This window comes from Rousettus aegyptiacus, unplaced genomic scaffold (assembly GCF_014176215.1).
Source record: "Rousettus aegyptiacus isolate mRouAeg1 unplaced genomic scaffold, mRouAeg1.p scaffold_m13_p_6, whole genome shotgun sequence".
NCBI classification, from domain to species: Eukaryota; Metazoa; Chordata; class Mammalia; order Chiroptera; family Pteropodidae; genus Rousettus; species Rousettus aegyptiacus.
The window spans coordinates 99,130,772-99,141,391 of record NW_023416309.1 but is presented as its reverse complement, the minus strand read 5'-3'; the positions used below and the strand labels follow the sequence as shown (position 1 = coordinate 99,141,391).

At 56.5% G+C, this 10,620-nt stretch overlaps 1 protein-coding gene across 1 annotated transcript; it reads left to right on the top strand.

Moving 5' to 3' along the window:
- The first annotated feature begins 43 nt into the window (after window positions 1-43).
- P3H4 (prolyl 3-hydroxylase family member 4 (inactive)) lies at window positions 44-7,025 on the top strand. The gene is made up of 8 exons (XM_016150828.2): window positions 44-1,523; window positions 1,712-1,864; window positions 1,988-2,159; window positions 2,859-2,987; window positions 3,912-4,057; window positions 4,695-4,778; window positions 6,095-6,239; window positions 6,562-7,025. Exons 1-8 carry the CDS (start codon window positions 1,050-1,052, stop codon window positions 6,582-6,584), a joined length of 1,326 nt encoding a protein of 441 aa, XP_016006314.1. The 5' UTR covers window positions 44-1,049; the 3' UTR covers window positions 6,585-7,025.
- Window positions 7,026-10,620: the final 3,595 nt, after the last annotated feature.

Sequence of the window (10,620 nt, the reverse complement as noted above, 5' to 3'; positions counted from 1 at the left end):
CCCCGCCCTGGCCAGTCCACGTGGAATGGGGGCTGGGGAGACTGAGATGGCGGGGCGGGGAGGGGGAGTGGAATAGGAGACGAGGGCCAGGCTGAGAGCGTTAGAGACCGAGGAATTCCACCCTTTTCCCCTACCCCGGCCTGAGAGACCTGAGGCCTAGCGGGGGAGGGAGGTTCGAGAAAGATGAGAAGTAGGAGCTGACTCCTAACCAAAAATAAAGAAAAAGAAAAAAAGAAAAAAGAAAGAAAGAAAGAAAGAAATGAAAGAAAAAAAAAAAGTCTTTTTTTCCCGGATCCCCCGGGTCCTAAAGCCGGGCTAAGGTATCCCTTGCTTCTTTTGTTGGCACCCCCAAACCTAGGAGGGTGGCGAGGCCTCTCCAGGAGGTTGGCGAGGCTTCAGAATCTCAGTGCTGCCCCAACCCCTATATACCAGGGACGGCTTCTCCAGGGAGGAGGAACTACTTTGTCCTGCAGCAGCCGGATTGCCAGAAGGGCTTTCTGACGTGGGACGGAGATGGAGTAGGAGGAGGTGGCGAGAGCGGAGGGTGTGCGGGGTAAAACTGGGTGTGCGCTTCCCCGTCGCAGAGTAGGGGAACACTTAGCGTGACCCCTTCGGGGCTAGGGGGGTGGGGCGTGTGCAGAAGAGGCAAGGTGACGGATGGAAGACCAAGTTCCAGGGCTTGGACAGAGCAGAGGGAGGTGGCATTTCCCTCTATTTCTGGATCTTAAGGTGTGGGGAGGGGCTTTCCGGCCGCCCCATCCTTGAAGGAAACGTCTCTCCTGTCATCATTCGTTGAGGGGAAGGCACCTAAGAACAGGGCCAGGACAACGTAGGGGACTCAGGACACCATTGTGCCCTCGGAAAAGAGGGGAGACGCAGCCTTCTGGCCCTCTGGGGACCTGACCCCAGGCAATTACGCCCCTGGCTGGGCCCGGCGCTAAGACCCAGCGGGCACGCCGGCCGGGCCCCTGCCCCTGCCCCGCCCGCCCGCTAGCCAACCCGGCCCGGACGCTTGCTCCGCCGGGAGAGCCGGCCGGCGCCGTGGGGGTATGGGGCGGGCGGCTTGGGCGCTGTTGTGGCTGCTGCTGGGCAGCGCCGGGGCGCAGTACGAGAAGTACAGCTTCCGGGGCTTCCCGCCCGAGGACCTGATGCCGCTGGCGGCGGCCTACGGGCACGCGCTGGAGCAGTACGAGGGCGAGAGCTGGCGCGAGAGCGCGCGCTACCTGGAGGCGGCGCTGCGGCTGCACCGGCTGCTGCGGGACAGCGAGGCCTTCTGCCACGCCAACTGCAGCGGGCAGGCGCCGCCCGCGGCCGCGGCCCCGGGGCCTGTGCCGGGCCCCGACGGCGGCGACGAGTGGGCCCGCGAGCTGCGGCTCTTTGGCCACGTCCTGGAGCGTGCCGCCTGCCTGCGGCGATGCAAGCGGACGCTGCCAGCCTTCCAGGTGCCCTACCCGCCGCGCCAGCTGCTGCGCGACTTCCAGAACCGCCTGCCCTACCAGTACCTGCACTACGCGCAGTTCAAGGTGGGCGCCCCGCCCCCACCCCGTGTCCTCTACCCGCCCTGGGGCCCCGCTCGGCCTCTTCGCTCCCAGCCGGCGTCGGATTTCAGTCGGGTCCAGGGGAGCGTTGTCATCGAGCCCCAAGCCCGCTTGTGCGCTCAGGGCCGCGAGTCAGTCTGGCCCTACTGACCCGCTCTGTCCCCACCCTATAGGCTAACCGGCTGGAGAAGGCGTTGGCTGCGGCCTACACCTTCCTCCAGAAGAACCCCAAGCACGAGCTAACCGCCAAGTATCTCAACTACTACCGGGGGATGCTGGACGCGGCCGAGGAGCCTCTCACGGACTTGGAGGCGCAGCCCTACGAGGTGGGTTGCAGGGGGAGGGCTGGCCCTGACGCTCCTCCCTGACGACCCCATAGGGCTTGAAGAGGAGGGGAGTGGAGGGGAGTATGTCGAGGGTCCCTTCCAGGCGGTGTTCCTCCCCTCCAGGCGGTGTTCCTCCGGGCAGTGAAGCTCTACAACAGCGGGGATTTCCGTGGCAGCACGGAAGACATGGAGCGGGCCCTGGCCGAGTACCTGGTCATCTTTGCGCGGTGTCTGGCTGGCTGCGAGGGGGCCCATGAACAGGTGGACTTCAAGGACTTCTACCCATCCATAGCAGGTACCCCACCCAAACCCATGGGACATCCCTCCCAACTACCCACCACTCCCTGCTTCCCAGAACTCTTTCAGGCCCCTCAACACATTTATAGAACACCTACTAAGTGCTTGGGGAGCGTGCAGTCAGTCAGTCGGCTAAGAGAGACAAACAGGGAAATAGATCCCCTGCCACTGGGAGTGGCCAAGGTACCTGGGTATCAGCAGAGACGTGGTGACATCCCAAAAGGGTCTGGGGAGGTTTGAGTTCACAGGCTTTCCAGGCAGAGGTCAATGCAGCTGCAAAGCTGCCCAGCTGAGGTGGGAAATAGCCCTACAGGTGTGTGCCCAAAGCAGTGTGTGGCCAGAAATCACATCTAGTCTGGGGCGGCTGGGGGGAGTCTGTAACTCCAGGGATTCCTTAGTAGGGGGCAGAATGGGCTGTCCTGAGCTTTTCTATCTGGGTATCAGTTCCACCTCCAAACTTCACCTGCCACTCTCCCAGAGAACCCTGGCTCCCTCTGGCTTTGGGGTGGGGAATGAGCTGTGGGTGGTAAATCAGCCTCATCCACAGTGGTCTTCCTCAGCATTACTCATCCTACCCACATTATCTCCTGTGATTGCAGGAGGCTCTGCAGGCAGAGTTGAGACTGGAAGTCACTTTTTTTTTTTTGTCACCACCAGCTCCTCACCCACCCATCTGGGGGTGCTTCCCACCCCACAGATCTCTTTGCAGAATCCCTGCAGTGCAAGGTGGACTGTGAGGCGAACTTGACCCCCAACGTGGGCGGCTACTTTGTGGAGAAGTTTGTGGCCACCATGTATCACTACCTGCAGTTTGCCTACTACAAGTGTGAGCTTCCTGGTGGGCTTGGTGGTGGGGGGCGGGGGGGTTGGACACAGAGAGCACTGCACTGGGAGCATCCCAGTCTTAGGAAGTATCCCTCAGAATTGAGGCCCCTGGGTGATGGGAGAGAAAGCCTAAGGTGGTGGGGCAGGTGAGAGGCTTGTGGGAGGGAACAGAGAGCAGCCTCAGGGGAGGATTCAAGGGCCTCTTGGGTAAACGACTAGATTGCCAACAAGTGCACAACATTTGACAGTTTATAAAGCCCTGCCACATCTGTTTATCGCATTTGATCCTCCCATCAAACCCCTGCAGCTGACATTACTGGATTTATTTTTCAGATAAGGAAACTGAGGCTCAGAGGGCAAAGGGCTATTAGTCACATGGCTAATAAAAAGTAGTACCAGGACTTAAGGCTTTCTTCACTTGAAGGAGATCCTGGTGTCAGCTGGGGCTGGGATGGATAATTTCCAGGGTTCTTGCAATGCAGAGATGCCAAGATTCAGACAGGCTGAAGTTAGAGTGGAGGGGCTGAGAACCAAAAGGCCAGGAGACCCTTTCTGGATCCCATTGGCAAAGAGGCTGAGGTCTGGGCCACCAGCCTCTCATCCCCCAGTGCCAGTGTTCTCCAGCTCTGTGAGCTTGAACAGTTTACCTAATCTCTCTGTGCCTTGAATTTGTTGTCTGTAAAATGGAGATAACAATAACAGTGAGTCTTAAATGAGTTACACAGGGCCTGGCACACAATAAGTGCCCAATATATCCTCGCTTTCATCATTAGTGGGTGGGTTGAAATGCCTAACAGGTATTTTGGGAGGTGCCTGGGGAGACAGAGGCACCGGACTGAATGGGGAGATAGCGGGGAGTGAGGTGGGGGTCATCCCTGAAGGTGGGAAAGTCCCAGGGCTACTCCTCACTCCTCTCTGTCTGCAGTGAATGATGTACGCCAGGCCGCCCGGAGTGCTGCCAGCTACATGCTCTTCGACCCTGAGGACAGTGTCATGCAGCAGAACCTGGTGTATTACCGCTTCCACCGGGCTCGCTGGGGCTTGGAGGAGGAGGACTTCCAGCCCCGAGAGGTGGGCATTGCCTTCTGAGGCATTCTCAGGACCATGTGGTTTGATTAAAAATCCTGGCTTCCTCGGAAGGGAGGATGGGAAGTGAAAAGAAAGCATGTGGGTTGTGTTTGGAATCCTGGGTTCAAACCCAGCCGCACCTGCTGTGTAGTCCTGGGAACACTGCTGACTCTGAATCTGTTGCCTCATCTGCAAAATGGGGGTGGTACAGCCAGCCTTGCCAGCACAGTGCCTGGGATGTGGCAGGTACAAAAATACCTGTCCATGCCTGCCTGCTCCCCTCCCCTCCCTTATCATCTTCACTACTGGCCTTTGTCCTTCTCCCCAGGGATCCCCAACCTGAACTCCCCCTTGGGAGTCTGGGGCAAGACTGGCAAATATGGGGCACATGGTAGCCCAATTCCCTTGTCAGTGACAGACATTGCAAACCAACTGAGGCATTCTTTCTCTCTGAGCCCTCGGAATCCTTCTTAACCTAGCACTCCAAGCAGCTAGATTTTTCCATCAGCATGTGAGGTGATACCTGCTCTAGGCTCCTTGAACTGGGAATGGTTCAGAGGACCCAGATCCTAGGAGCTCTGGCTTCTCCACTGTCTGGCAGCAGGGTCCAGCTCACCTCACTTTCCCTCTTTCCTCCCAGGAGGCCTTGCTCTACCACAATCAGACAGCTGAGCTACGGGAGCTGCTGGAGTTCGCGCACATGTATCTGCAGTCAGATGATGAGGTAAGTGGCCCTTGCCCTCCAGGGCTGGGTGGTGATGGAGATACCTTGTTCTTCTTCCTGGGGCCACTATACCAAAAGTCAGCCCAGCTCCTAGCAGTCAGCGGTTGTGAAGCAGGAGAGATTCGCCTGTCCTTTATTCATACCTGCCTTCTTTCCTTGCTCAGTGCCCCCCTTCTCTCTCTCATGCCCCCTTCTCTATATGTCTGAATCTTGTTTCTCCCAGGCCTAGCTCAGGTGGTCTCTCCTCCAGGAAGCCCTTGATGCATGCCCTGGCTCTGTCTTCTGGGCTTGCATTGCCAACTCTGATCCTCCATGCCTCCCTGGACCTGGTCTTATTTACAGTTCTGGTCCATCTCATCCCTAGTCCCCTTCTCCAGCCAGTCTCCTAGAGGATTGTGCTCCAGGAAGGGAGACCAGGTTATTCCTAGCTCTCTCACAGCACCTGGCTCAGCTCTGGTGCTCAGAAACTGAGTTAGAATGAATCCATGAATGAGTGAATGAATGAATGCAGGACACCAGGAAGGAAGGACCACAGTGTTATGTTGATTCTGGATGAGGGTTTGACAGCCTGAATTCTCCGAGGTGTCGCTGCCCAGTGCTCATTTACCCACTCCCTTGTTCGTTCGATCTCATCGAACCTAGGGGCCAGGTCTTCACTCTTAGCACCCAGGTTGGTGCTAGCCATACTTGGCTCTACAACTTCCTAATTGGGCAGCCTACAGGCAGGTCTTAAGTAACCCTCAAATTTCCATTTCTTCATCCATTGATTGGGGAGAATAATGCTCATTTCATACCATATGGTGAGAATTGTTTGCCAGACATCATGTTTGGGGCTGTGCAAATTAATGAGAGGCATAGTCCCTTTCCCAAGGAGCTCACAGGTAACAGGGAAGGCACAAACTCCCTCTCTGTGGGAGAGGTCAGCACAGGGCATTAGAGGAGGACTCCAGACCCAGCCAGGGTTGTCAGCAAGGGCTGCATCCTGGAGAAATAGACAAGAGCTATCCAGGCACGAGGGAATAAAGGCATTCGGGGCTGGGGATAGCATGAGCAGACAGGATGCATGGACTAGCAGTATTCTTACAGGGTGGGTTGTGGAGAGGGTGATGCTTATGCTACCACTGAATCTGCTGGTGGAGCCCCATGCACTGGTTTGGGGAGTCCTATTGGGAATATGACTTTGTGGGAGAAGCCCTCACATCATTCCTGTGTGAGATCTTGAGACTGAGATGAGGTGGGAGGGCCCCTGGGCCAGGAAGGGAGCTGATTTTGGGTTTGTGCCTTCAGTGATGTGGTTTTTCCTGGGGCTGCTCTAGATGGAGCTGGAGGAGACAGAACCTCGCCTGGAGCCTGAGGACCGCCCCTCAGATGCTGAGTTTGAGGGGGAGGGTGACTACGAGGAAGGCATCTATTCTGACTGGTGGCAGGAGCCAGACGCCAAGGGTGATGAGGCTGAGGCTGGTCAGTGACTTGAGTCCTGCTGGAGGGATGGGGATGCAACCTGGGATGGAGGTTGTTGACAGAAAGAGCCAGGCACTGAGCTACAGAGACGGGGGGATATGCATGCTGGGTGCTGGGATCCCTCCTCTGGGGACTTCCAACCTGTTGGCAACCCCTGTCTCACTTGGTGGGGGTGGCATCCTTTCTGGAAGCAGGGGCCAGCCGAGACCTGTTCCTGGAGAGTCTCACTCTGGCCTGTCCCACCTCCCTGCAGGACGCCCCCCAGACACCTGCTGGGAGTGGGTGAGAGGCTAACCCCAGTGCTCTCTCCTTCGCTTTGCAGAGCCAGAGCCTGACATAGCATGAGAAGAGGTCTACCCCTGCATCCTTCAAGAGCTTGGGAAGCCTGGGTCCTATGGCACAAGCCTGGGTCCTATGGCACAAGCCTGGGCGTCAGCAAGAACTATTTATTAAAAATGTAAAACGGACAGAGCTGACCAGGCCCCATCTCATCCCACCTGTGAGTGCTATTCTCCAGACCTCTCCTGCCTCCTCACTGGGTCTCTGGACCAAAGGATGGTGGTGCTGCAGCTGCTGACAGCCTGTCCTTCTCCTAGTGCTCGCCCCACTAGGACAGTCTCCTGGAAGAGAAGATTCCAGCTCCTCGTCATTGGGGGTCTCAGCCTGAATTGCAGAGGCAGAAGAAGGGCAGCAGGCGTTATGAAGAGCCCTGGACCAGAAGTCCAGAGGTCCCTGGTACACTAGCCCTGGGTGCTCAATAAATGTTTTTTGTTGAATGACTCATAATGCCTGGGGTCCAGGCTGGAGTCCAGGCTGAGTGGTGAGGGTGCAGGTCCTTTTCTCCCTCCATCCCTCTGTGCCCATCTGCCCTCATCCGTAAATTCAGGAGTGGTGGAAGCGGCGCAGTCTGGCCTCTGAGCCAGGAGCAGCAGCGTGTAATTGCAATCTGCCACCAGGGGGCGGGGGGATGCAGTTCTTGACAGGAGTTCTGGAAATATGGTGGTTTCAGGTTTCCCAGATGAGATGTCCTGTATTTCCCTAGTTCAGCATCACTTCCCTTGGAGAATGTGGTGAGTGAGGGGAGGCGACCAAGGAAATTTACTTCCAGTTATTACTTTTCAGGCGTTGACGGACCCGGGTTCCTTAGAGTCAGAGCAAACATGTCTTATCCTCCCTGCTCTGTGTATTCTCCATCCCACAGCCAAGATTCGGGTCCCCATTTCAGTGGCCAGAGCAGCCCTAGGGAATACAGTTTGGTAGTGCGAGACTTCATAGTAGCAGTGGAACTGCCAGACCATCTTGCCCAAGCTTGCATTGGCTCCAGGTGCCAGAGAGTCCGGAGATGTGGGGGTGAGTGGTGCCAGGCAGCTACCAGCCAGCCCTGTGACTCACCAGTGTCCCCCATGTGTTCCACAGCTGGGACATGGGGACAGAAAGGCTTCTCTGGGGAGGGACTCTGGGTTAGGGCCTGCCAGGTGACAGTTCTGCCCCACTCCCCAGCTTTCTGACTTCCCAGGGGGCAGGGTAGTGGAGGAGCCTTCTCTCCCATTGGAGGGTGGAGCTGAAGCTGGGAAGCCTAGTTCTCACCTTCCACACACCCACCTACTCCCAGGGGTGCTGGGTCGTCTGGCCTGGGCCCCACCCATCTCTGTGCCCAGAAAGACTCCCCGCCTGGTCCCAGACCTCTCCTGGCCCTTTGGTGATGAAGAGGGTGGGAAAGCCAGAGTGAGAGCTCAGATGGGCTGGGTCAAGGCTGGGAGGTGACCTCACTCCTACCTCCTTCCCTCCCTCTCTCCCATAGGTGGGTCTGCAGTGGTAGATTCTCCTGGGAGCTCCCGGGTGCCAGGGTGTCCCTGCCCCACCCTGCCCCTTTCAAGCTGCTGTGTTGTCAGCTTCACTGAAGTCCTGCCCCCTGCTGCTGGGAGGGACTGCCCTCTGGGGCTGGCACTTCATAGGGTGGGGAGCGGGGATGTGCTTGAGCTTGCCTGTGTGAGTAGGAGTGTTGGAATCTGGATGGCTGGGTATGAGTCTGAAAGTGCCTGTGCCTGCGGGAGCGAGGTCTGTGTGCTGGTCTCTTGTGTGGATGTGCGAGGCTGTGTGCATGTGTCAGAACGCCTGTCCGCGGCCGCGTCATGGGTGACTGACCGTGTCTCTGCACATGGGTCCCCGAGCGTCTCCGTGCATTCATGAACGCTGTACTAGAGGGATTCATTCACACACTCAGAACATATTTATTGAGCACCTACTACATACCAGGCACATTGTAGGTGCTGGTTATACACCAGTGTGCAAAACAGGCCGACCACCGTGCCTTGGTGGAGCTTGCATTCCAGCAGGAAGACAGGCAGTGAATAATAAGTGTTATAATACATAAATTATCCGGTGGTGTTAAATAAGTGAGATGGAAAATAGAGCTGGGCAAGAGGACGAGGAGAGTGGAGGGGTTGCAGTTTAGGAAACGTGTTGATATGTGTGACCAAGTGTGCATCTGATAGTGATGTCTCGGAGTGGTGAGTCGGGTATGTGTGTGAGGAGGATGTCTCTGGGAGCAGAAGGCAGGCATCTCTCTAGGCACCAAGCCCCCAAATAGGCCTTAGCCCTGGCCCTCCCAGCCAGAGCGCCTTACTTAGCTCCTCTTTCCCAGGCAGCGCCAGCCCCTCCTGCCTCTCCCTGATGCTGGCCTCTCCCCACTGCTGGGCTAGCTCCCCAAACCGGTGAGACAGAATCCCAGCGAGTTCCAGCGTGGGCCCCAACCCCACCCAGCCCAGACGCCCTTGCCTCCTCCACATCTCTGTGTCACCTAGCCCCCTCCTTAACCACCCCTAGCACCCCACCCAGCATCCCATCAGTCATGGCATCTATAGTAAAATGGGAATAGAAGGTTAGAGAAGGTCAAAAGGGCACTGGGAATAGTGACCTCACGTAATAGGGCCAGACTCGGATGTCACAGAGGTGTCCTGGACCTAGAAAGGGCCCATCCTATGGAGAACATCACTACTACAATGTATTGGGTAGCTACTATGTGGTTGGCACTTGGCAGGTTCTTTATAAGGCTCAAAATAGCCTTGCAGGGGGAAATAGCGATTCCCTCTGCCACAGGGGAGGCTGAGGAATGAGAAGCAGCTTGTCCAAGGCTCCTCAAGGTGGATGGTAGCTGAGCTTCATTTGAACTTTTTCTCCCTAAATCAATGCTGCTCGGAGAAGGGAGAGAAAGGTGACAAAGCCCTGGTCTCTGGTGTTGGCTTTGTCCCTCTAAGCTGTCAGCTGAGGCTGAAGAGAGGAAGGTGAGGGCCAGATGTGGAGAGAAAACACCCACATTGCCACAGCTCATGAATGGGGGCAAGGAGTTCTGGAAGGGAGGGAAGGAGAGAGAGGGGAAGGAGGAAGGGGAGGAAGAGCAGGTAGTCAATCCCCCCGGCCCCTTAACATCCAACCCCTATTGTCAGCTCCAGGGGATTGGGCTGGGGACAGACTTGCTGGGGCCTCTTAGAGCAGCCTCTTCTTGAATCCTGAGAAGGGATGGCAACCATGGGCTTTCCCAAAATTCCAGTAACTTTCAATGGAAGAAATTCCTCCCTTAGGTTTCGGAAATAGTTCTTGAAGTCTTAGCCCTGTGTTCTTACCTCCTTTGAGAGAGTAGGGTCTCCCCTGGGGACAAAGAATAATGCCTTCCTGTGTCAGAAGGCTGTCCAGTTGGTACTAGGGCCAATTGCATGACCTGACTGGAGAAGTCCTGGCACCTGAGGGGCCCAACCCAGCCTACCCTCCCTCCCCCCCGCCCCCAGCTTTCCCTACCTGGGGGCCCTCATTCAGGACTTCTCTTGCAACCTTTCTCCAAGGATAGTTTTGGCAGATGCCTGCAATTTCATAGATGGGGAAACTGAGCCCAGGGAGGCTGGATTGGGTGTCCAGGGCCGGAGCTCACTTCAAGTTAGGCTTGAGCAGCCCTGCTGAACGGCCTTTCTATGATCAAGCTCCACGATGTCTAGGGATTAGATGGGAGCATGCTGGGGGCTGGGGCCACCTACCCCAGCCAGCTCCAGCCCAAAACCCAAGCCAACCTGTCGACACATCACCCCATAATCACTGCCCGTCTTGTACCCACCTGGCGCCGGAGTGCCTGGATAGCATCTCTTCTGTCCCCCAAACAGCCCTTGGTGTGGGAGCACCTCTCATGCCCATGACTCAGCTGGGGAAACTGAGGTAAGGAGGAGGACATGCCTGCTGGTTTACCCTCTGCCCCATACACATATGTACTTGATCCTCTGAATCTGTGAAAAAACTCACTAAATTGCAAAGAAGAGTCCAAGAGAACTTGACATTTTCCATTTGGGTCACCTTTTCCATCTTTCCTTTTAGAAAAACAGCACAATATTGTTTC

What these genes read in the sequence shown, in the direction of transcription:
- P3H4 (XM_016150828.2), top strand. Translation starts at nt 1,050, where the DNA reads ATGGGGCGGGCGGCTTGGGCGCTGTTGTGGCTGCTGCTGGGCAGCGCC. An exon ending in TGCACTACGCGCAGTTCAAG is followed by an intron (nt 1,524 to 1,711) that starts GTGGGCGCCCCG and finishes CCCACCCTATAG; the next exon opens with GCTAACCGGCTGGAGAAGGC. An exon ending in GCAGTTTGCCTACTACAAGT is followed by an intron (nt 2,988 to 3,911) that starts GTGAGCTTCCTG and finishes CTCTGTCTGCAG; the next exon opens with TGAATGATGTACGCCAGGCC.